Here is a 26056-nt window from a genome sequence, read left to right on the forward strand (position 1 = left end):
GGATCAAAACAGTAGCCGATAGAGTGTTAACAAGATTTTTCTATTTTTAGCTCCAGTGACCTAGTTTTTCATGCGATATAACCCATGTTCGAACTCATCCGAGCAATTACCTAGAAAAGCATCCTGACCAAGTAGAAAAGCATCCTGACCAAGTTTGATGATAATTGTGTCAAAAATGTGACCACGAGAGTGTTAACAAGGTTTTTCCATATTTGGGCAGTGTGACCTAGTTTTTCATCCGAGATGACCCATGTTCGAACTTGACCTAGAAATCATCAAAACAAACTTTCAGACCAATTTACAGGATATTTGGATCAAAACAGTAGCCACTAGAGTGTGAAGATTTTACTATTTTTAGCTCCTGTGACCTAGTTTTTCATCCGAGATGACCCATGTTAAAAAACATCCGAGCAATGACCTTAACAAGCATCCTGTGACCACTAGAATGTTGACCAAGTTTTTCCATATTTGAGTAGTGTGACCTAGTTTTTAACACCAGGTGAGCCAACTTGACATAGAAATCATCAAAACAAATTTTCAGACCAATTTACAGGATATTTGGATCAAAACAGTAGCCACTAGAGTGTTAACAAGATTTTTTTATTTTTAGCTCCTGTGACCTAGTTTTTCATCGGAGATGACCCATGTTGGAACTCATCTGAGCAATTACCTAGACAAGCATCCTGACCAAGTCTGATGACACTTGAGTCAAAAATGTGACCACTAGAGTGTTACCAAGGTTTTTCTATTTTTAGCTCCTGTGACCTAGTTTTTCATCCGAGATGACCCATGTTCAAACTCATTCAAGCTATCACCTAGACAAGCATCCTGACCAAGTTTGATGATGATTGAGGCAAAAATGTGACCGCTAGGGTGTTAACAAGGTTTTTCTATTTTTAGCTCCGGTAACCTACTTTTTCATCCGGGATGACCCATGTTCGAACTTATCCAAGCTATCACCTAGATAAGAATCCTGACCAAGTTTGATGATGATTGAGGTAAAAATGTGACTGCTAGATTGTTAACATTGTTTTTCTATTTTTAGTGTCGGTGACCTAGTTTTTCATCCGGGATGACCCATGTTCAAACTCATCAAAGCTATCACCTAGAAAAGCATCCTGACCAAGTTCGATGATGATTGAGGCAAAAATGTGACCGCTAGAGTGTTAACGAACAAGTGTGGATGGACGACGAACATTCAACGATCCTAAAAGCTCACCATGAGCAAGCTTAGGTGAGCAAAAAAGGATAGATTGATGAAATAATGCCTCAAAGTTTATCAGTGTGTTTACATTTCATAAAATTTGCCGCCATTGCTGTCTAATCATCACATGACTCGCGAGAATTTAGGTTCGGATACCTTTGCATGACCTGTGACCAATATGCTATTTTTAATTGAAAACATGGCTTTGCAATAATGAATAACGGTGTTTTTATTCAATAATAGATGTTGTACCAAAAACATTTTGGATTCATATTGTTTTGAGTGATGATTCATGAATTGTTCCTTTTGTATTTATTTAGAATTGTACAGAACTAAAAATAGTGTATGGTCCGATACTAAAAATAGATGCTAGAATTCCCAAAACTTGAAGTCCAGCCAGATTTCATTTAAAAGGCAAGCAGACTCCATATCTGCAGTCTGTACGAAAAACTTTTTATGGTCAAAGACATTTGGGCTTTGTCAAACAAAATATCATATAGTCCTAACCAATTTTAACTAGCCCGAAAATTCTAACAAAAGTTGTGGCCAGGTTTTTTAAATTTACTTAAATCTGCAGAAAATAATGCAAAGTGATATCACTTGATTACCATTTATTTCTGATATTCTTAGACTGGGTTAAACAGAAACTCAAGGGTCAAATGATTTCATTTAGCTTATGGCATCATAGCTTACTCGAAAAAAATTCAAAATGCATATCCCTCCTGGTCATTATAAATACAATTTAATAAGTAATTGGTAAACAATCTGTACATATTTCCCTAACAAATAGTTGGGTACACCATGTCATTTAAGTTTCATTTAAAGAAAAAACATGAATTGATTAAAAATTGATTTGTCTATCAAATGGTATTTTTATTTGATTCAAATTTGATTAATAAGTGTGATTTTAATCTATTGGTTTTTATGTACTGCAAACAAACTGCCAAAATTCTGGTAGCCTTTGCAAATAGGGACTTAGGGTTGATCCACAACTTTACAGTAGCACAACGTCAAAATAAAAGCGACATATAAAGTTATGGAAGCCAGAACAAAGAATTAATTTCTGACTCAGAGATTTGCCAAGAATTTGAAAGTACTGGGCCCTGGGCCCACTTGGTCTGAAAATGATGGGCCATTTTTACCAAAGTATGGGCCTTGGGAAAATAAGTAAACGTTGACCAAAATAACTGATAAAAAGTTTGTAGATAATTGAATTTCCCTTGTAATAAAACTTAAATCATATTTTATGACAAGTGGTTCACATATAATTCAGTACTTAACCAATAATTAAAAATTATGCCTGCATGGTAACTTTTTAACTAATATCAATTGCAGGCAAAATATTTTTTAAATGGCTGCTCAAAAATTTGATATGCAAATTTATTCACATAATTGCTGGTTCTTACTTGTAATGTGTTATATTGTGCATTATCCATTTAACAGTTCCTACTTTGCACCAAATGTCCTTTACCACTGTATATTGACGAATTTTATTTCCCCTTGTATGCCTCTGTGTAGACAGCATACATCAAAGACATTTGCCGACAGACCTTTTGATCATGAAAAAAGTCATGCACAATGTTTCTCTGATTGGTTAATCACCCTGTCAAATATTCTGATGACGAAACATACATCTTTTTTTTTACACTTCATCAGCCAAAACTTGCGTGAACTTGAGTGACCTTAGGGGTGATCAAGTTGAACACCTGTCAGATTATACTGTAACTTACAGCATTTCTTAAAATAGCAACACTTTTTTTTCAGTTACCGATAATCATTTTAAATATTAAGTAGTTGTATAATTTGTTTGTTTTATTGGATTAAATTTACGGTAGTAGAAATGAGTATCTGTATGGGAAAGGGATTATGAGAAGAAATGCGGTAAGTAGATAACATGGACAAAAGCTATAGGGGAATGGATAAACTCAAGAATATGCGTAATTACAGGAGCATGGGTAACATGTTGCTGTTGGTACCAGTTTTGACTGGATGACTAAATAACTTTATAAGTCTGGCACAGATTTTAGATGCGCCCATGGCCCTTTGCTGCCGATTTTCCTGCGCCATTCTCATTTTTTTAGCGCCAATGGCGCAAAATCGCGTCCTCGGCGGATCTCTGCTGACTTAGTATAAATGTTTTCTACCATCAAAAACATATTTTGTGAACATTCAATGAGCCGTACCTCTTTGCCTCCATCCTGGCCCAGATATCTCAATACTTCATATCACAATACTTCAATTACGTAGATCATAGCGAGCTAGACGAGCTGGCCTGAAGGGCCTGCTGGCAAAGCGAGCTATACGGTAACACGAGTACCTGCTAAATGATGGTTTTGAAAACTTTCGTCCGAAGTACCGAATTGGACACATCGCATCTTTTCGAATTACAAGATAACGATAAAAGCCGATGTACTCTGATTGAAAATGGAAGCGTAGACTGGTGTCCTGTGCACTTATACGGGGAAGTCAAAGCCCGGGCCCGCAAAGCGGGTCCGGGCTTTGGCTTGCCCGGCTATAGACTACACGTGTATATTTAAAAGAAAATCAAATAAAAAAACAATTAAAAAATATATAGAATTCTATACCTATCAATGAAATTTTCAGTGTCAATTCTCAGGTCGGGCGCCGCCATTTACAATGTAACTCAATGATAATAGGCGGGATATTCCGATAACGGAACAAATCTCAACTTCTCGGATTAATAATACTCGTCGAGTGTTCCGAGTGAAAATGGAAGCAGTGCATGTAATACCGAATGACACCTTTAAAACGGAAAGAATGAAAGGAAATTTTTAACGACTTCCCCGTTCATAGGCTTTGCCTAATTTCATATTATAGGAACCATAATAGAAAGGGGGAACCAGAATAAACCGAAGCAGTGTATAAAATACCGAATGACAATTTTAAAATGGAAAATGTTAAAATAAAAATGAAACGATTCATTTTTTAAACTATGCTTACGGTAAAGGAAAATCGAGCTCGCTTTTTGAGGCTTTGCCTTTTTTCTATTATTAGATTATCCAAAAATGGGTAGTAGATTAAAACCCCAAATCTTAAAAAGAGGACTCATTTTCATAATGCATAGGTTTCTTTTAAATCAAATTTAAATGGCCCTTTTTTTAATTTTTGTACCCCACCCACTCACGTGAACATGGAAATTGCAGAAAAAATATTTTTCAAAATACGATTGAAGGCAATCATTAGGCGAAAAAAAAATTTGTAACAGGGAGGGAAACTAATGAAGCACGATATCTGTAGATTCAAAAAATGGTCACAATTCAAACACTTACGAGATTTAGTATAACTCAAATTTTTTCCGAAATAATCAGATTTTTGCGGGAACCTTCAAAAAACCAGGAAGTTCATTAATTTCCGACTGTTAAAATCATTCTGCAGCGAATGTAAATTTCTAAATCAATATTGAATATTTTATATTAAAACTAAAATGCTATCCATACAATATATAGATTATTTATTTTGATAAGTTTGGTCCTAAATCCATGATATTTAGTCGTTAATTTTAAGATTTTTATCTGTTGCTAAGGGGGCATTTTAATAGTTTTAGTAACAAGAGGTTTGGGTTTCCGGTTTCTCTTGGAAAGAATAAACAACAAAGGTAAAGTTTTTAACGTTACTTAAAACCGATCAATTTCATTTAACAACTGAGAAATATGTCTTTGTTACTTAAATAGATGATAAACTATTTCTTAATAATGTTTACTTGTAGCCAAACCATCTTATCATTAAATTCGTTACAGTACAGTACAGTAAAGCCAATGCTAATTAGTGAAGTTTGATCACTTAACTGAAACGTGTTTAAACCATGGTTATAGATCTACATAGTGTAACGACCAATATTTTTCGTTTCCTGAACTTACAATGTATCTCGCTGAAATAAAGATTGATTTTTAAAATAGTTATGAGCTTTATTCCTAGATAGGCCTACATAATAATTGAAGATTTCAGTTTTACTGAAATATCCCTACAGTACTGTAGAATTAAGTGTTACAATCAGTGTACCATCGGGTGAGATGCCTATTAAATTTGTCGAAGGACTAAGATTAATTAAATTCCTCAAACTGAAGTCTCGACTTGTAGAAAGTTAGCTGTGTCAGGTGTCATATACATGTAGATCTATATGCAAAAGTCTTTGCAGATGGCATAATTATGAAGATCTAAACCATGCTTGTCTACACACACTTGGAAGTCAAATTGTACACATAACTTTACTGTATGCTATAAGTCAAATTGCACCCACGATTATATCACAATTCAAAATATATCCGTGACAACTAAGTCAATCAAATGGTATCAATAATTCAGAAGAAGAAAAAAACGTACACATAATGTAGAAAATCTACATGTTCTCATTGCTTTACATCTTAAGTTGAGATGTTACATTGTTACAGTGATTTTCTTGTTAGTCTTTAAGTTGAAACGGACCATTTTACGATTTCATCAGCATATACAGTAAACAGCGAAGTTATTGTTAAAGAATACGATTTATCACTGTAGAAAATATCCACTTCATGTAAGTATTAGCATAGAAAGCTTCATGCTAAGACTATGCATAAGTCATAATTCTTGTTTCTAAGTATCCTTTGATTATATATTAGTTTTATTCAGTACAAACTTTGATTAATTTCAATAAACCGTTACGGGGTTTTATTTCAATGAAGCTTCTCCAAGGTTAGGGTCATGCATGACCTCGTTTGAACCAGGGTGTCACGATTGTGTACACTATATATTGAGTAAACAACACGACTTTGTGTAAGGCTATAACAAATAAATTGATGTAATAGATATGAGACCTGCAAAAAGCCGCATGCCTCAAGATGAGACAAAAAAATCAAGAAAATCAGCCTTGATAAAAATGTGCTACTATTTTAAGAAAAGTAAACATATTCACAATCCAGTAAATGATTTATATATGTTATATGCAATGAATGACTGACTTTTGCAGTATTTATTTCTACTGCATGACTAACGCATTAAGGGCCTATTTTGCATATTCTGACCCATATTTTGGTATTTTGGGTAAATTCCATGTGTTCATTCTAAATTTCTTTCTTTGTTCAATTGACAATATTTAATTTTTGATACGTTTTATTTTTTAAAAAGGTCATAAAAATTAACGTGAATCTGGAAGCATGCTGCTTTAAACAAAAATCGTAAAACATACATTATATAAATTCGTATTTAAAAACAATGCAACATTTCCAAGTCCCTTTAAATATACATGTTTGAATATGCTGACACTTTACGAAGTTAGTCAATTTTGATCATTTTAATACGTTTTGACTTTTACCTTTGAGTTAAGCTCCGACTTACCTATGAGGTCATTTTTGGTTTAGGTAGTATAACATGCACTCCACGAGGTTTTGACCATTAGAAGCTTACATGGTTCTTTTTGTATACTTATTTTATATAAAACTCGTAGTTTCGCAAATATAATTGAGCCGTGTCACGAGAAAACCAACATAATGGGTTTGCGACCAGCATGGATCCAGACCAGCCCTGCGCTTTTGGCCATGCTTTTCGCAAAAAAACCCCTTTTTAAAAAAAATGTTGGTTTTGTCGGGGGGGCCGGTTTCAATTTAACCCTTTTGGGGGAATAATTTCCGGGATTTCAGATGACGTCACGACCAGACCTTGGTATGGATATGATAACAAAAAAGCCAAGGACTCCACGGGATCCTTACACAACTCTTACAGAAATACAGAAGAAAAATATTCCCAAGGTTTGTAAGGTTTTAGAACATGATGATAGATCATACATTTCTTTAATGAACCTAATTTTGTGGTTAGTACTCAGACACAATTTTTATGAAGTTTGTAAAATTTTCCCAAGTTTGAAGAGCAGTTTAGCCCATGGAAACATAAAAACACGCTAATTTGTTTCATGTACTAGAATTTAAAAGAATTGTGTACGACCGGGGAACTCTTTTGGAGTCACTTGTTGTGATTGCACTCCGTCTTCTTACAGACCACGAATTAAATTTGCATTTAATCTTACACTTACAACTGTATTATCATGTAAGCAAGATGGCGAATATTTTCCATTGACATTGTATTATAAAACTTGGTATTATAACTCAGTATTATTTCAATTAGTCGGAAAAAAATCATTGATTATGGAATGTTTTAGACACCATTGGATGCAAGATAATTTACAAACACGAAAGATATGTTTAAAATATTAAACGGTTGAATTTAATTTGAAATAATTACCCCTCATTCAAGGATCCTGGAGCATTTTTCATGACAAGTCGGCCAGAGAGATCTTACCCAGACAAGGGCTGGTACCGTGATCGCTATGCCACCAATACAAACCAGCATCTACTGCGAGGACCACCCACCACTCACCCATTCTGCTGGATAGATACACAATGGCAACGTGACCCACCTCAGGAATACAACACAGCGAGATTAGGTGGTGCTGAGAGATGGGGACCTGACAAAGTCGGTATGTAGTGTACACGTGACTGTTGATAAGTTGTACACTGGTCACATATCAAATTGAGGAAAATTAATGCATTGACTTGAGAAAATTACCGGCGACTAATTATAAATAGTATTTTAAGCCTCTGCTGAAACGCGGGACCTTAAATTTGTGGTTGCAAATACCCTGTCCATGCACAAAGTGTACTATATGTATGATGTGTACAAATCTTTAAGTCCATCGTCAAAAAACATTTAAAATAAATCATAATTTACTTACAGGAATCGTAAGACATCTTAATCAGCAGAAAGCCCCTCCAATTCTAGTATTCAAATGCCTACAAATATCGCCTCTCGCATTCCGAAAGATGACATTTAAATAGCATTATTTGGAAAGTGGCGTATGATAGAATATTTGTGAATAAAGCTTTACGAGTCTTTTATAATCTACGTTCATACACAGTATTTGCTAGAAAGGAGAAAGAAAGAATAGAATATTAATGTACGAAAGCTGTACAGCAGCAAACAGCGATGTTATATATACCGGGTCATGTAGCCTTATGTTATTTGAAAATAAACTTCTAGCATTGTTTAAGTAAGTTTAGGAATTGTAATTAAAATTATTACTTTTGAACCCGTTTATTGTATGCAGGATCAAGAACTGTTCAACATTTCAACAAAGCAGAAGACTCAAAGAGATTCACGAAACCGGAAGTGTACCGAAGACATCCGACCAACCTACCCGGAGATGTTTGGATGGATTACGGAAGACCTACAGAAGGCTATTATGCCCAACGGAATCCAAGTGAGGCACTGCTTATTTTTGTATCAGTTGTTAAAGAAATTTAAAAAAAAAGAGTTGAAATACAACTTATACCGGTTAATTAGAGTTTTCACATAAAATGAATACGAAAATGAAAGTGTTGGTCTTTCAAAAATATTATTCTAGTGTGTCAGTATTGCACTTGTTTTGATACTCATTTGTGAACTGATCAGTATGTATTCCGTATATATTTTTTTGTTGTACATTTCATTTCTTTATCAATATTCAAGTCCGTTTCGACGTGTTTTTTTTTTAAACATTTTTTTATCATTGATAAAGATGCTATTGAAATATCTCTAAGCTTATAATTCCTGTTGAATATTTTACCCACAACCTGTTGAACATCTTAAATGAACTTGTCAAGCTTCAAGTTTTGGAATTATCCATTATAAATCTAAGGAATATCAGGATGAAATATTCAGTTAGTCAGCCAACAGTATAGAGCCTGGTTAGGCGGCATGGATGTACAGGATGACTTGGCTCTATACGGTGTTGGCAAAGGTTAACCACTTTTAGTTCCAGCAGGGTAAGGCTATGGTTGAGTACCTAAATCAAATCAGAAACATAGTGACATACATGTACATGCAAATTTCGTTTCAGATTCACAGACATGGTTCGGATCTAGTGTTCCACTTAACAGAACAACGGTTTTGCAAGACATACGTCCAAAAACACGTGCCGAGTATGAACAACAGCGCGAAGCACGTGCTGCGGAAATGTTAAAACGGCAAACTCAGTGGCCGGCTTATAGCGAATATACCGACAGAACTCTCCTCAGAACCAGGGTTGATCCACTCATAAACACGTAAGTTTTATAACCATTGCATTGCACCCCATAAAAAGCATAAGATGTCTCTTGAAAATCCTGATTGATTGGGTATGTTGTCCTTACTCTGGACTCCGCTAGTATGCTTCAGGAACTATATGAATAACCTGAAGTTTTACAGATTTTTGGCGCTGTCAACTAAGGACCATATGGATGAACACAATCATGACGATTGACTACAAGTTAATCTGGTCTCTTTGACAGAAATTGCAAACTGATATTAAAGGGACTCCGATGAGGTTGTTTTTTTTAATTGATAGTACTGGAAATATTTATTCCAATTGATCTATATTTGGACCAGTTATCTGTGTGCACATTTTTAGCTCATTCCCTCTCTCCGTTTTTCCAGAATGATCATTTTATATATAGTGAAAATTGATCCAAAAATGAAAAGTGTTGTTGCTTAAAACCAGCTAAGAATTGTACACACAGTCGATTTCCAGTAGATTTTTCCAGTTTAAGTATGTTAGATTTTGAATTCTATATTTTTAGGCGTTAGGACCTCAGTGGAGCTCCTTTAAGAATAATTGGGCTGAATCCACAATGTCTCCCATTTTCTTAAAAAATGGAGGAAAAAACACCGAAGACTGTTTTAAATTTATTAAGAAGCACCGCTAATACAACGTATATGTATACTGTATACTATTTTATTCGGTATATTCATTGACCTCTACTGTTACATACATGTATCATATTTAATAGCAACTGTTTCTTTGAATTTTTAACATGGCAGCCACGGAGATATGGTCATGTGTAAGTAATGTTGTTGCTAAAAGAAAGATTTTTAGATTCATTCACATTTTTACATTCGTTAGTAAATGAATATTTTTAGTTTTTGCATACGATGGATATTCTGGTGATAAAATTATAACTTAAGGGGCAAATGATAAAGAATTTCGGTCTATGCAATGTATTTATTTATTTATTTTTTTTTTTTGAAATTCATATTTTTTATTTTTTCCATAATGTTGATTCTAAAATATTTTGTTTAATTCCGGTTTCACAGAATATCCATCAAATTTCACTATCATGATTGAGTTGATACGCATGTATCCAAATCGTTAATAATCCGAAATTTAATTCCCTTTGAATTTTTAAACTTGTTTAAAAATATTTTACTAGATATCAACCTCTACAGAGCAAACTGCTTTTGGGAGACAAAGAGTTGGGTTGTAAATGAGAGGTGTGGCTATAGAGGGGTTATATTCAATGTAAATTCTTACGCTGTTGTTGTTGTTGTAGAGAGGTTATTTTTGTTCAGAGGACCTCTTTACAGAAGTTGCACTGTAATTCTATTCCAGTCTTAGATTGAATATTCAGATTGCAATATAAAGAACACTAAAATAATTTATACTTTATTAAAACTATTGAAGCGGTTTTATTCAAATATTTTCTCCGGTTCAAAAGTAAGTGATTTACATTTGAAAGCAAATAAAAAATCTTATATTTAAAAAAGGCTCCCTTTTTACCTGGGCGAAGGAATTTGATGAACACAAGTTAAATCAGCTTCAGAAAGTCTAAATGCTCATGTTACTGCGTGAAACATTTTAAAGTTTCAATTTTAGAATTTATATAATTTTACATAAATTAAGTTGACAAAAGAGAAGATTAGACTGAAAATTCCATGTTTTTATGAAATCTCTTGAACAATACTTACATTATTATTATTTTCTTATTTCGAGTATTTATAGTTCTTAATTATACTTAGAAAATGTTTGAAAACTATCCGCGGAAAGCTGCAATTTACATTGACATAAATATGGATACATGCGATCTTCGTTGATTTAGTAAATATCACACGAGTTTTTATTTTCTTGTTTATGTTTATTTGTCACGTATTGCTATTCGTTTTATTTTGTTACGTCACGCTCGCTTTATGACGGATGTTATGATATCATTTTGCATTCAGAATTATCTTATTATCACACTTGTCACGCTAGCTTTGGTCATCTTGTCACATATTTTGACGTAGTTAGCTTACAGTGATTTTATATATGCTTGTTGTCACGTTCACGTCATGTAGTTATTTTTATCAGTCACACCGTGGGTCATATAATTGAGCCGCGTCATGACAAAACAAACATAGTGGGTTTATGACCAGCATGGATCCAGACATGCCTGCGCATCCACACAGTCTGATCAGGATCCATGCTGTTCGCTATCATTGTCTCTACTTGTTATACGGTTTGTAAGCGAACAGCATGGATCCTCATCAGACTGCGCGGATGCGCAGGCTGGTCTGGATCCATGCTGGTCGCAAACCCACTATGTTGGTTTTGTCATGACGCGGCTCAATTATATTTCGATGTAAGTGTTTCTAGCTATGGCTCATCTCAATTGTACGAAACGTCACGGAACAACATGGTGGCTAAATCAATCTCCTTTATTTGAATAGGCATGTAGAAACAATGCTCTGGTTTTAACGAGACTGCAAAATTTATCCCTTTAATTATCCCCTCACCGTTGTATGCTCGAATCCCGGAGGAAGCTATCAAGCTAGTTTTCGGAACGTCGGTGGTTCTACTCAGGGGTCGGCACATGCCTGAATAATGCTCAGAGGGGCGTGTGAGGTCTTCTCAGTATATGAGCATTACAGTGTTAGTGCAACTTAAAACCCAACAACGTTTGCAAGAGTTATGCTAGAGATTTAAATATTTCAAGAGTGTAGAGTGTTTTGTGTTGTTTATATGGCTAGCAAAGTTGCATTAGTGTCATATATATGTAATATTATGATATTCTTTGCTACCATTTCAAAAAATAGTGCTGTTTTCATGTACAATTTTTCAAAGAAAATATTTTCGAACTTTGGATACTAAACAACCGAATGTGTCTATTATATATTGACAATATAGAGCCTTTTTTAAATAGTACATATGGTTTGTAAGCTCAATCTCATTTCTTTTGCAGGTTAACAACAAGGAAAAAGTACTTAGAAGAGGCAGCTCTCTTTGCTTAAATTTCCCGTCAATGTTCGCACCATTTTACCGATTCAGCATTACCTGATGACGTCACAAGTGTTATGTCATAAAAAATTCTCTCACGGAAATTTCGTGCAGATTCTACATTATTTCAAAACTTCAGTGTTATGTTTTAAAACTGTTGAAAAAGTACAATTTGTAGTGAGGCAAATTATCTCCCTTTAACAAATAGCGATACTCACTGAATCTTTTAAAAGTAAATGATATTATTAATAATTAATTAGAGACATGTATATTGTTGTCACGTGATGCTGACCTCACATGCGGATAAATTCTTGATTTTTTAAACTAACCGGTGTAATAATTAGTTAGTTGTAGAATAATTCATTATTTAAAGAAGTAAATACATGTACAAATGTACATTATTATTATCATCAAAGAATTACAAAATAATTAATCATTACATTATTCAGAATAAATTCTTAACTTAAATTCGTAACCATAACAAAATAGCTCGTACATAGATCAATATATATATATCAATTACATATCTTATATGATTTACATACTCTTATACAAAATAAATATACATAATCTAAAATACATAAAATATAAAAAAATTATTATATGTATAACGTTAGAGTATTGCGATATTTATTTCTTTATTAGCCAAAATATGTGCATCATAAAGTATGATGGTACTCAGAAATAACCAGCATTAAATGAAAAATTAAATCAAAAGTTTGAAAACGAAGTTTTTGTGGTGTATTATAATTGCTATTTGTACATTTTGTTTTTTGAATACAGTCTTTTATAATGTTTTGAACGTTTTGTACTCTTTAAATCCCAGTCCTCCCAATGTTTCAATATATATAATTATATAGTTAATCAAATTCATATTTTGTCACAGTCAACCGAAACGGATTCTATATAAATGCTATTGTTGGGGGTGTTCCTGATATGTAAGGGAAGGTAATGTTTTATGATTGTGTTTTTTTTAAACTGGCCAAGATATCTCAAAATTCTGCATTTCCTGTAGGCCTATTGTTACTTTACATAGACAATGTTTCAAATACTCCATTGTTGTTCTGATTTTCCAAATTGAACTTTATGATTTTCCGAATTGAACTGGTAAAATTTCAAAACTGAGAGAATAAAATTAAGCTTGCAAGTGTTAATCAAATGAACAAGCATCCAAAGATCAAGTGAACAAGAAACAAAAGTTTTATAGCAATATAATTATGAAGGTAACATTCAAGATCAACATTTGGCAGCGGGCGCTGGTGGAAGCTCGTTGATTGAAGAATAGTAGGACAAACCTGAAAATAAAAAAGGGTAAAATTTATATCAAAATACTTTGTGGTAAACGGTTTCTCCGGTTCTCTGATAAAATACCGGCAGATGGGACGAGCTGCATGCACGGGTATGACACTCGAGCTTGCGAGTTCCAGAGGTCCAGTTCAGTGACGAATGTTTGCTTTTATAAATCTGGTCGAAGATACATGTATTACTATTTATTGAAATTTGAAATTCACCATTATCAGAGGTAGTTGAGTTGTCATGTTCTTGTAGAAAATAGTCAAAACTAAGTACATATGTACATAATTCCATGACATTTGATAAAAGAGGGGCTGTCCACGGAAATGTGTGTACATGTGTATAGTACTTCTTGGAAAAATGACTCATTTTATACAAGAACAGAACAAAACAGAAAATTTACTTCAGATTTAAGCATTATTAATAAATGGACACATATTAATAAATATACGTAATTCATGCAAAGTAAATTTCATACATAAGAAAATGAGTTGAATTTTTTCTCATATAAACGATATACATGTACGTCTATGTCAATTAAAAATGCAACCTTCTTTTTTAATGTTTACAGTAAGAATTCAATAAACTCTAATTCCTACCGGCAAACGGTTTTGTATAAAATATAATATAGAATGTACCTGCTAGAGCTGACTGGAAACCAGCATTGTAATCACATGCTACCTCATTTTTCACAAAGTCGTTTCTGTCGTCATTGTAGTTATCTCCTTGGTCTGGCCCGCCCACAAGACCGCCCAATAGGACGTTCGGGTTGTCCGCCCCGCCTTTAGCACACCAACCATTTGTTGCGCATGAGCTGCAATAGTTAAAATCATTTAATATACGCATACACAAAGACAATGTACAATGGCTGGCCTTCGGAGTTGCAAAATAAAGAAATACATTGTAATATAATTTATGGTGTGTTTTTTTTTGATACACATAGAAAAAAATAGTGGACATGTTTATACATGTTTATATGTAGGGTAAAATAGACACAAATTCATAAATGATGTGTACGAGTATAATTTTCTTTTTTCCTAATTGTGCACATGTAGGCTTGAACTATTCAATAATAGATGAATCTTCAAATGCAAACTTAACATACGTTATTTGTCGAAATAAACCACAGGACACATAATTATGTCATTTTATTAAATAAATGGTATTTTTGTGGTAAAATGCTTTGAAGTTATTGTGTTCAGTTCCAAATCCAAAGAATTAAAGGGGCTGCCCAGTACATAAATTTGAATTGGTTACGATTAAAATGATTGTTTTAAGTTTTAACAATAATAATTAAAATGTAACAATGCAATTAAATGTGCAATACAAACTGTGTAGGGCAACACTCTTTTCAAACAAAGGTTTGAACTTCTGTTAAGAGCTGTAGTGAGGCTTGCTTTATTGCGAAGGTTTATTTTGAAAATAACCGATACTACTGTTGTAAAGAGGTCATTGCTACACAGAGGGTCGGTCTTTAAAGGTTGTGATAATCGTAAGAAACGGGACCATACCTTCCTCTGTGATGCGGACGTTTTGGGTAATAACTTCCGAAACCTATCTCATAACTGATATGTAATTTGTTATCACCGAGGAGATAGTTAATTTGAGACATGGCCCATTTCTTGTACTCGTCTGAATTTATTCCGAACTTAGCCGCCATTGTTGCTATGAACGCCATGTTACCTAGGATACAATACAGACTGACTCCTTCTGATTTTATGTAACGTTAAGAAATATAATAAATGCAAAACTATAAGTTTTTAACTACTTGTTGCAAGAGTTTTATATAATGTTCTTGTATTCTTTTAATCCCCTAAGTAACGTTTTAGTGTACTTCAATGTGTTGTTATTGTTATCGTTATACACAGCGCATACAATGTATATATAGGACATTGAGTCCAATATATGGTCATTTGTCTCTAAACGTAGTCGATCACTTGGTAACAGCTAGTTAGTTATCCGGTAGACATGACCAAAATTGTGTAATAATCGGCGTTAAAACCAAACACACAGGCGAATAAACAAGTTACTATGATAAGATATATAAAATGATTACATATAAACATAAAAGGCAATAAGCTTAAAGAACTGATGCACAACATTAGTACACAGTTTTACTTTTGATTTTTCACTCTGGTATCATATTTTAGTGCTTGATTCATTTCCTTACATTTCCTGACATTTTTTTAACTCATTAATACTCAATGACCTACCAGCATGTCTGTTTGGTCCCCACTTGTCCCTCCAGGCGAGGCCACATGGTGTCTGAGCGACATCTCCTCCAGGCATGAACGAACGGACAAGAGCCTCTACGTCATTCTTGTATGTGTCATCTCCAGTGACTTGATAGAGCAATAACTGACCAAGCAATGTATATAATTTTAGAGCAGCCCGAAAAATGCACATTTTATAGTAACGTGTTATATAATTTTATACATTCTTGAAAAAATAGATATCTTTCGAAATATCATATTTTTAACTAATTTACTGAGTCTACTGACCCTTCAAAATGCGTTTTAGTATTTTTAATGAAAGTCAATATTTACGTAGTATTTCCTGAATGAAAAATGAACAGTGTTATTAAAGAGTTAGGTTTTTATGATCTTACCATTCAAAGCAGGACAGACATTAAAGGGCAGACCTTAATTCAGCCCCTATTTTGTATCAATGGAACTATTGAAAGACAATAATGGTGTATTAGTCAGCTATGATAAATCACACTGAATGATGTCTTTTCCAAGGGGAATTTTTATATTTTAAGGTTCAAGGCTTTTCTACATACTGCAGCCTCGACATTGGCATCATCCCAGTTAAACGTCCACGGTGTACCACCGTGGTAAAATCCTTTAGCATCATTGAGATAACCGGTGTCTGCTGTAGCCTTGTACATCCAGCTTGCAGCTACAGCCATATCATCCACCTCACTGTTAGACCTGGTGAATATTTAAACAGCTTGTGAGTGAAAATGTGGAATTACCCAAAACTTAATGCGTCCATCGGTCCTTCGAAATTTCTTGTCCGACTCAGATTTCTATTTCGTTATCACTTTGTTTTTCTTCTGGTGTTCAAATAACGCATTTCAAAACGAGGCTACGTTGTATTTTAATTTTCATAACCCACGCTATTTTAAAATCGAAAGCTCTATATTTAAATTTCCGCTTCCGTTTGCAAATATAGAGTTAGGCACTTGGAGAAGTATCATGCTGTAACCTAATATTGGGACGCAGTCCAAATTTAATGGATTGGTCAAAGAGTGATAATTTTCTTCATTTTAAACGTGACTAGCCATGCATGCCATCTATACTTACTTGCATGTAATTAAATGACGTCGATATGCGCGATCAAAATAAAAATGTTAAAGCTCTTTGAATTAACATTTGGTGTATAACATATATATTAATTTCATATATATCAAAATTCCTATCACAATTACCCTTGCTTAAAAGGTACAACAATTCTGTCCAAATGTGTTATGAACTAAAAATCAAAGTGTACCCATAAAAGTCTTTGGCAACCGTTACACAGTCTGAGTATTTTCCACGATTGGTCTTTGCGAAATTGTATAGACCTTTGGCCGCCTCCAAAAGTTTACCAGCATAACTGGTATCTGAAATGATAAATGTTGTAAAAATTGATGAGACATCAGTTTCATGCAGGTAGGCTACAGCGTTCAATAAAGCTGGTTTAAATTCATGGATGAAAAACATTTCTTCCAACTAATACCAATTCATGTATTTTGTAAACATAATATAGCTGATTTGAAGTTTAATCTAGTTTCAGGTCAAACATTACCTTGGCAAATATCTTTGAAAACCATGGAACCAGAAGCCATTGCGGCAACCATTTCACCAGCTACGTCACTTCCGTGACAACCGGAATCTGTTCTCCAACCTACACGCCATTGGCTCATCGTTTCTGGTCGGCCCCAGTAGGCGTGGTCCTGATGTCCATCTCCCACCTTAATAAAGTTAATGTCATACAAATGAATTGTACAGGCATTTGATTTCAATCAGATAATTAGGTGATCCTTTAAATAGTTAATATAAATGATGAAATAACTATGACAACCCCAGACTTTTGCCAATTTTCATCTAAAGAGTCAAACATAATACTAGTAACTATGATTAATACATGTATAAACCCAATAAAGGGTTTTTCCTTCTTTTTGGGGGAAGAGGCCTTAGTCTCTTGATTTTGGGAAAATTATCGCCAAAAAAAATCAATGGGAAGAGGCTTTTATATGCCCCTTTTACATACTGTAATTTAAAAAAAAAATTAATGTAAAAAAAGCTCTCAAATAGCCTATGGCAGCATCCTTTATTTTCAAAGACAAAGTCATTTTATGGTGTTTAGCCAAACAGACAACAGCCGTCAAAAACACAATGCTACGGCTTTATTAGTTTCAGTGACTTGCAAAGGCTGCTAAATAGCTATCTGTTTGTTTGTTTGTTTTTATCTTAACAATATTCATTGGGGCGGTTCGATAATTTTCAATCGAAGCGAAAATGTACGATGGAATAGAGGCAGATATTTCAGCTGTAAACATATATAGTTTTACATTTATAACAATTATTTTAGTAATACATGTATATTAGACCTGATTGCATTCAAAATGTATATTTCGTATTTTCCAGTCAAGACATTTAACTTTGGTAAAAAAAAAAGCAAAGTGTCGGACCGTTAACCATTTAAATCAAAATCTTTTGATCATTTTTACTATGTACAAATTAAGAAAAAAACTAGCAGCTTGCTTGATTGGTTTTATATTGAAACGCGAACCTGAACATAGTTTCTTTGCTGGTCGGGTATCCAACATTTCAGGAAATAATCTAAAGGTGTTCGGATCATGTCACATGCCATGTCCTTCTGTCCAGCCGAGGAGTAACCTTCTTTAAACTCCAACATACCCCATAGCAAAACTGTCGTAGACCAGGCCATTGGTAAATTAAATTTGACATGATCACCAGCTGAAAATTGATATATACTAATTATACATGTTTAATATTGAACTTGAAATTGAAAAAAACATAGGAACGTTCGATAAGTCCACAATTATATATACAATTACATTCATTTTTACATGTACATGTATTTACATAAGCTATAAATATGGTTGTTACTGGTCGCTGGTGTGTTTAAGTCACATATACAGGAATGCAATAAATTAAAACAACGGTCTAGAGAGACGACAAATAGTTCTTGTGCTTTTTTCTACGCACGATTTTCACGAGAGGAACAGTCTTCATATATAACAGAACAGACGGAATTTAGAAGAAAGCGTCAAGTGGTGAAAGGTTTGAAGCCAGCGAACGTTTCACCACTCTGCTACGTGAGCGAAGCAATAGAGCCAACGGTATTTCCGATGTTCAGTGGTTTCCAGATATGAAAGATGTACAGCCAAAGAAAGACATATAAACATACCGTCGTACCAGCCACCACTTAGATCGTGACCGTCGTCTGCGTCATGGACGTTCGAGTCTCCGCGCCAAGGTATCGGGTTATTTGCCGGAAGATATCCGGAACGCTGGGTGTCAAAGAAAAGGATTGACAACTTCAAAGCATCTTTATAATTGTATTTCATGGAAGACCCTGAAAATAATTGAAAAGAAAAGAAAACGTTACCAAATACAGAATTAAACACAAACAGAATATTTGCATCTTTCTAATTTTATTTTTAGTAAAATAATAGTTGCCAAGAAAAGTTACATTTTCTATAGTCTTCATATAGGCGGGTTCACAAAGCATGAAGTAGGAGAGGAATTTACGCTTGCCAAAAAATGTCATCAATTTAATTAGACCAGAAATATATTCACCACATCCGGAACATTGATGTGATTCGGTTACACCGCCGGATGATGGCGCTGATGTTGCACTTCCTCCTGAAGAAGTTCCACCGGAAGTAACAGTGTTACTAGATCCGCCTCCTGGAGCAGACGTACCGCTTGCTGGGGCAGACGTTGCGCTTCCTGGTGCAGACGTTGCGCTTCCTGGTGAACCTGTTCCGGCAGAGCCACCTGTTAAAGGTAACATTGAATTTTAATAATGCATGTACACTTTATCTGGAAGAACACTCCCGTCTCCCTCCCTAACCGTAACAATAGATACAATGCAGACTGTTTTCATTTTCATTTTCAAAGTCATTTTACACAGAGATAAGTTGACATCTACCGTCACTCTATTAAAATCTGCATCCGCCATATTTCCATCTCGTAGATGAAATTTTCCAAGATCAGTTTTCACGATTTGCATTTGAGTATCAAAGGGACTTACATTCTGAAAATTGTGGTTCCATGTAAATTATGTGTGACTAATACATGTTGCTGTAAAAATGTTCCAATTTATTTGGCGCACACATAGTAGTTACGACAAAGAATTATAAAATACAAATTGAAATAATTTCCATTAAACATATATTAAATGAAAGTCTGCAAGTCGGCATGAGGATCGTATATCTTTTTGTGAGAACACATTTTTTGAGTGTTTGTGCCGATTTAGTAACACTCTATTAAAAGCAGTATCAGAACGGAACCACGTACAAGTATATACAGATTTACTTATGTTTGAAGCATTTTAAAATTAATCGGAAATAAACTTATAAAATCCATTGAATTTGCTAACAATGTGAAATAAGATGTTATAAATAATTATAGTTAAATAAATTGAAAATAGGATGACTTAAATTTTCTACAGATGTCCCTCAAATCTAAATGGCTTTATTATAACGTAACGTCAACTTTAAATAAAACATCTTCGTGGCAAATCACACCGATTCATGATTATTTACAAGTTTACACCACAAATTTTATAATTTTTCATAAATTCTATGAAAATGATTTTGAAGACACCTACCAGTACATGTATAAGTACCATCGCAACCTTTGTCTCCACTCAACACACCATTATACTCTACAAGAAGATCTTTCCCTGCTTGTATAACTTTATCCCATGGCATGTTAGTGACAGTAAAGTCCGAGCCACTACCGGAGGATATCGTAGCTTTCCAAATCTGACCAGATATACATGAGTACAAATTTTACATAGGATTCCTATTGCGTATTTCTAATGCTGCACGTTTGTAACACCCCTTTTCATTGGATAATAGTGACGTTAATATAGTTTTATATACACGACTGCTGTCAATTTATGAAGAAATCTCACTATTTTCACTATTTTCTATAAAAATGATGCTTGCTGTATTATAAATTCATAATAAATATTTACGCCATGTACAAATATTTTCAATTAAGTCAAACCTGTGAACATAGGTCGTCTAAGGAAGAGGGTGAAAATGACCTTTAAAGACAAGTGATCTTTATTTGGCGGTTACTTTGTTCTATATAATCAAAGGAGGTTTGTTAACTAATGGTCTATATTCACGAAGGAGGTGGTCTTTAACACAGGTTTTACTGCATATGTTGATTTTACAATATATTATTTTATACACTTGTGCGAGTAGTGAATTTTCTTTATGTTTGTATTACAAATTAAAAGCGTTTGTAGTAGGGCTTTAATTTTTAAACTTCTGGAAATATGAGCAAAGAAAAATATGGAAACTGGTCTGATTGTATTGTCTTGGTTCTGTACTTAGGGTACAGACAAGTTAACCATTTCCGCCAACACAAGGATTTTCTTTAACCTTTTCCCTCATTTAAGCGTGTTTTGTCGGCTTTTTTGCCCCCCCCCTTTTTTTTGAGGCCTCAAACAGTGAAAACATGGTCTAATTAGGCCCCGGTTGAGAAATGTTGTTAAAAAAGTGACCACTTCTTCGTCGCCAGAAAGGGGGTGTGGAGGGTTTGAAGGGGGGCGGCCGTCCCCCTCATCGACAAGAAAAGTTGGACATGTGACAGGCTAAAAATGGCCTCAGATCGATCTTAGGGTAACTAGTAACCGATGCTGAAAAGCCTTTTACTCTATCTCAATTCGTTGAGAAGTTGAAGTTTTGATGAAGAAAAAAAGAATGCAAAATAGTGATTTTTTGGCAATTTTGAGACGTCCCACCGTTGCCATGGTAACAGGAAATTTACGATTGAGCATGCTGTTACAGAGGCTATGGTCTTGCTTTAAACATAGAATCTGTGAAAATAAGAAAGCACGGGATTGTTTTACCTTGATGGCGCACTTAAAAATGTAGCCTGGGACATTTACGTTATCGTATGAAAGATCACTTACATCTAATTTATCTACAGGCGTGGCAAAACTGAGTGTGCAAGTCCAGCCATCGACAGCGTTGTCCGCATGCACAGTGAAAGTTCCCGCACAACCTCCTGTCCAGGTTCGAACTACGGTCAGTGGGGACGAAGACTGTCCCGATACTGACCCGACTAAGGCCATCAGGATTAGAAGTAAAGAACCCATGTTGGAACAAGCTGAATGGACAAAACTGGTTAAATTACTGATTCCGTGATATACATTTATAACGATAGTACTCATCGGCAACTCGATTCAGGTCACTGTAAGTAATTATATTAGGGAAGAATAGTGTGTTTGATACAGAAATTACTCTAACATTACTTTAAAGCAGCATGCCTCCAGATTTATGCTAGTTTTAGAAGAAAATTTCGAAAATTTATTTAAAAGTGAAATATTGTGAAATGAACAAAGGAAGTAATTTACTTATTGCAAACAGCGGTTAAAATCACAGTCAGTTACAAAAAAAGGTCAAAATATGCAAAAATAGCCCTTTCTGCGTGAGTTACGCAATTGAAATATTGATCGCACATAACACGAAAATTATCACTTCGATATTTATTCTTAGTAGGCTCATCTGGAGATACGGAGCTTTAAAGCAGGTGAGCCAAACTAACGCAGTAAAGGCATATTTTCCTCATATTTTGACCTCCTTTTTGTAATTTACGTAGATTGCAAATGCAAATGTGTAAATAATTTTTTCCCTTCACAATAGTTTACTTTAAAATATAAAATGACAGGGTATTTTTTATAAAATTGTCATAAATATAAGCAGGAATCTGGAGGCATGCTTCTTTAATGTCTCATCTGATTTGAGTTGGAGAAGCGGCGGTCGATTTAGCGATATCTGGATTTTAAGTCCACTAGCACTATGCCACCATGGACCATTGCGTCCGCTCTAGTGATTATGTATTATTATTTTCATTTATTTATTTATTTTGTTTCCTTTTTACTTTATGAGCACTGTGCACGTGGTTTCAATAGAACACATGGATATAATCAATCCGTATCATTCACAGAGGGAAAAAATGACATTTACAATTTGCGTCCCATATCAAAATATGAAATAAAAATTTCACGTGCATTCGTTATCAATAAATAAGATCAAGTATGATAAATGATGTTTCCAAAAAAATAAAGATTTTTTTTAATGAAGTAACCTTATTTAAAGTAGTGAGCTTTATTAGAATTTCATATAAAATAGCTTCTACACACCCGTACACGTTCTTGACGGTCATCAGTGTGCCCATGCCACGTGATTTTGACGTCAGTTTTGGTAATCAGCAGACAGAAATAATAACTGAACAACTCGATCTCACGTGAACATCTTATCAAATATGACTAAATAAAGCAGGGCTAAGGGAAAAGTTCTAAAGCATAAGTTCATAGCACTGCTCATTTTTATCTGAAAACGGGAAATCTATATTTTCCCAGTATTTTCTTACGCTAGGTGAACATATAATTTTACCCGTTTTCGGGCCAATCAAAAAAATCATTACCATTATTTGGTAATATTCGATAAAGAAATAAATAAAAACTTATGTGAGTTTAAAGGTTTCAATCGAGCAATTTGTCTACTATTCCATCTTGACGTTCTACCAAATAATGACGTCAAAGTCATGTGGTATGGGCACACTGGGTCATATGGTATACATGTGTTATATTGCGCCGACGAAATGACGTCATTTCATAGTAACGGCATTTACATACGTCTTTTTTGCTAAACAAGTCACGTAAATGAACATTTAGCTTTAGGCAAGCAAAACATAAATCTAGCTTATCCATATAAAAAGAAAAATCAAAGGAAATGAAGCCAAATAAATACCTACGTTAAGTACTGACGTGCAAGCTAGTTCTGTTTAGAAACTCCTCTAAACGCTCTTTTTATGATAAAATTAACTAGAGCACTACTTTGTACTAGTTATTCAACTAACTTCATATATATAAATAGGAATGAACTCGCTTATTAATAACCTTTCACAGAGATATACAAGAAGGCACTTCCTTGTGTGTATTACGGTAATTGCGTCCATCAAGAATCGGATAAATCCGCCAAAATTCGTCACTTTCCGAAATTTATATTGATTGTCGGAAATGTACGTGCTCATGGTTTATGTAAATGCCTTAAAGGTGTTTTTTTATGAAAGGACATGTATACATTTTAAAGAAATTTGTGTCCCATTTGATGTAGGGCTTGATCAATAAAGTGTGTGAAAATTTTCAGTTCATTCGCTTATGCCGTTTTCCTGAATAATCCTTCAAATTGTGCAAAATAGCCCAAAATGAAAAAAGCGTTACGACGCTTAAATAAACTCAAATCAGGATAAGAATGGCGCAAAAAGTATAGTGACTTCTATAGCATATTTTTCCGTTTTATGGGACCTAGGTATAAATTTCATATTTTATGTTTTAGGCTTTTGCACCTAAAGCGCAGTGCTCTCCTTTAGTCAAAGCTTTAATTGACGTCATCATGTATTGCACTAAATGAACATTTTGATTGCGAATTAGACAGCAAAAAGACGATATCTGCACTATATTTTTGTACCTGTAACACGGAAGTTAACGTATTAATTAGAACTGTGACCCCTTGTCTGAAATTTAGCATCCACTTTAAAAGTGGGTGCAAAGTGTAATGGGGATAGTTCGGTCGTCCGAACTTCATTCGTACGTATAGGTCCGTCTTGTCCATCACATCTGCCTTATCTGATAAATAACTTGAAAAGAAATAAGTTGTGGTTTTGTACGCTTTGAACCACAGTCTGTAGATGTGGTGTAGAGGTTGAATGACCCATATTGACCTTGACCTTGAGGTCAATATGTGAAAAGCTTATTCGACCAGTAACTATAGAAACCTTTGACCTAAAGTCTTACTTATTTAGTGTTGATGTTAGTCGTTACTAGTAGACGGCACCTATTAAGTTTGAGGTCAAAATGTTATAAAGATCAATTAAGGTTCACATGGCCTTGAAAACTTACATAATGTCCGGCCTGTAAGTAGAGGACGTTTTGTTAATGACTGCATGTCTAGCAGATGTCCCATGATTATTTTACGCTTATTGTAATTTAGTCAAAAGTTAAGGTCACAGTCATACTATCGCTTGAGAAGGACTAATGCTAAGTTATTTAAACTTGGCTAATAGATTTTGAACCTATTCGGCCAAAGGTTACAGTAACACTGTGTAATTTTGCCATTGTGATGTCCAGTAAAAAAAAAGTTCTAACAATTGGACATGTCCCGCATATTTAATCAAACTAATACTAGCCTAAATTTGAAAATATTCAGTTAGATATGTTCCCTTTGATAACGCGGAATTAGAACTATTTCGGAAGATACTTTGCGGAATTGATTTGAAGCCGTGGTCTTTTCAAGTACGAAGTTGTATTGAAATTCATAATGAATTAACTTGTACATATATTTGCGACATTCTATGCCTTTTCCTCGATCCGCAATTTTCATCTTGTGATCTATATTATAATAAATGACTTTTAGTAGGCCTACAATGTACACGACAGCTTATCACCGTAGATCTATCTCATGAGAATCGAGCAGACGTGTTTTTGATAAGACTAAAGTAGCTCACATTTTAGCACTTCCTCTTGATGATACTGGATTTTCTTCAAAGAATGTGTAAAAAAATAAGATTTTTTTTTAAAGTAAGAAAAAAATCTCTTTCTATAGTCTGCAAAATGTTGAGACGATAACAATAGCGTTGAATTGTATTTGGAATAGTTTTAGTTTTCGAACAAACAACAACAACAACAACAACAAGTAATAAAATAAAACACTGTAGTGTAGATCTTTAACACTAAATCTTTCATGGAATAGAGTTGTAAATTCACAACATAATTTTCATAAATAATAACGGATGATTGAAGTGCCAACAAACATGGTAAAATTCTTTAAATCAGCAACAGCAAAATGTGTCGAGAATTGAAACTGACCCCCCCCCTCATCATTGAAACTGAACCCCCCCCCCCTCTCATCTCACTCGACTAATTTATTAAGGCCTATTTTTTTGGTAGGATGCACCTTGACAAGTAACTTGATTTAACATATTAACGTTCAGGGCTTCTATTAAGGGAAGTTTGGGAGTCATTTAATCCTTGATTTTGGCTTGTGACTTCCAGAATCTAATACTTTTCCTTCTTTGCCTATATAACGTGACTTCCAATATCAGAGATTTTACAGTGTCTGACTTCCCAATTTTGGAACTTAGTGGAAGCTGCCCTGAACGTTTAACAAACTTGCAAAAAAATCTTGGGACAATGGGGTGGGTGATTAGGGGACAGAATGAGCTGTATCAAAAGTTGATCGTAGGTTGAAGGACAGACCATAGTTT

At 34.4% G+C, this 26056-nt stretch overlaps 3 protein-coding genes across 5 annotated transcripts in view; 2 read left to right on the forward strand and 1 right to left on the reverse strand.

Annotated features, from left to right (window-relative positions):
* The first annotated feature begins 4673 nt into the window (after positions 1–4673).
* Positions 4674–13033, forward strand: LOC132724791 (uncharacterized). Of its 2 annotated transcripts, XM_060709762.1 has the most exons (7): positions 4674–4820; positions 6838–6945; positions 7448–7670; positions 8298–8450; positions 9069–9273; positions 10028–10047; positions 12202–13033. In XM_060709762.1, exons 2-7 carry the CDS (start codon positions 6838–6840, stop codon positions 12204–12206), a joined length of 714 nt encoding a protein of 237 aa, XP_060565745.1. In that variant the 5' UTR covers positions 4674–4820; the 3' UTR covers positions 12207–13033. The 2 variants fall into 2 exon arrangements, with proteins under 2 accessions (XP_060565745.1, XP_060565741.1); XM_060709758.1 differs by lacking the exon at positions 10028–10047.
* A 398-nt stretch (positions 13034–13431) lies between these two features.
* LOC132724805 (endoglucanase E-4-like) lies at positions 13432–21895 on the reverse strand. The gene is made up of 12 exons (XM_060709770.1): positions 21699–21895; positions 20379–20535; positions 19343–19543; positions 18951–19118; positions 18309–18496; positions 17322–17487; positions 17025–17136; positions 16312–16462; positions 15743–15887; positions 15041–15212; positions 14168–14343; positions 13432–13531 (listed from the first exon to the last, which is right to left on the reverse strand). The coding sequence occupies exons 1-12, from the start codon at positions 21882–21884 to the stop codon at positions 13473–13475; spliced, it is 1881 nt and encodes a 626-aa protein (XP_060565753.1). The 5' UTR covers positions 21885–21895; the 3' UTR covers positions 13432–13472.
* Positions 21896–25471: 3576 nt separating this feature from the next.
* LOC132724821 (uncharacterized) overlaps positions 25472–26056 on the forward strand; it is a 29459-nt gene continuing 28874 nt past the window's right edge. For both annotated transcript variants that reach the window (XM_060709783.1, XM_060709776.1), the window contains exon 1: positions 25472–25606. The gene's annotated coding sequence lies outside the window, so the exon portion shown is untranslated. The remainder of the gene's footprint in view (positions 25607–26056) is intronic.

This window comes from Ruditapes philippinarum, unplaced genomic scaffold, assembly GCF_026571515.1.
Source record: "Ruditapes philippinarum isolate M1 unplaced genomic scaffold, ASM2657151v2 ctg502_1_1_1_1, whole genome shotgun sequence".
Taxonomy (NCBI): domain Eukaryota; kingdom Metazoa; phylum Mollusca; class Bivalvia; order Venerida; family Veneridae; genus Ruditapes; species Ruditapes philippinarum.

Excerpts from the sequence above, each read along its gene's own strand:
- LOC132724791 (XM_060709758.1), top strand. The coding sequence starts at position 6,838 with ATGACGTCACGACCAGACCTTGGTATGGATATGATAACAAAAAAGCCA. Across the intron at positions 8,451-9,068 it reads TTATGCCCAACGGAATCCAA|ATTCACAGACATGGTTCGGA; the intron begins GTGAGGCACTGC and ends ATTTCGTTTCAG. Across the intron at positions 9,274-12,201 it reads GTTGATCCACTCATAAACAC|GTTAACAACAAGGAAAAAGT; the intron begins GTAAGTTTTATA and ends TTTCTTTTGCAG.
- LOC132724805 (XM_060709770.1), bottom strand. The coding sequence starts at position 21,884 with ATGGGTTCTTTACTTCTAATCCTGATGGCCTTAGTCGGGTCAGTATCG. Across the intron at positions 15,888-16,311 it reads ATGCCAATGTCGAGGCTGCA|TTATTGCTCTATCAAGTCAC; the intron begins GTATGTAGAAAA and ends TTGCTTGGTCAG. Across the intron at positions 15,213-15,742 it reads GGGACCAAACAGACATGCTG|GTAACATGGCGTTCATAGCA; the intron begins GTAGGTCATTGA and ends ATTGTATCCTAG.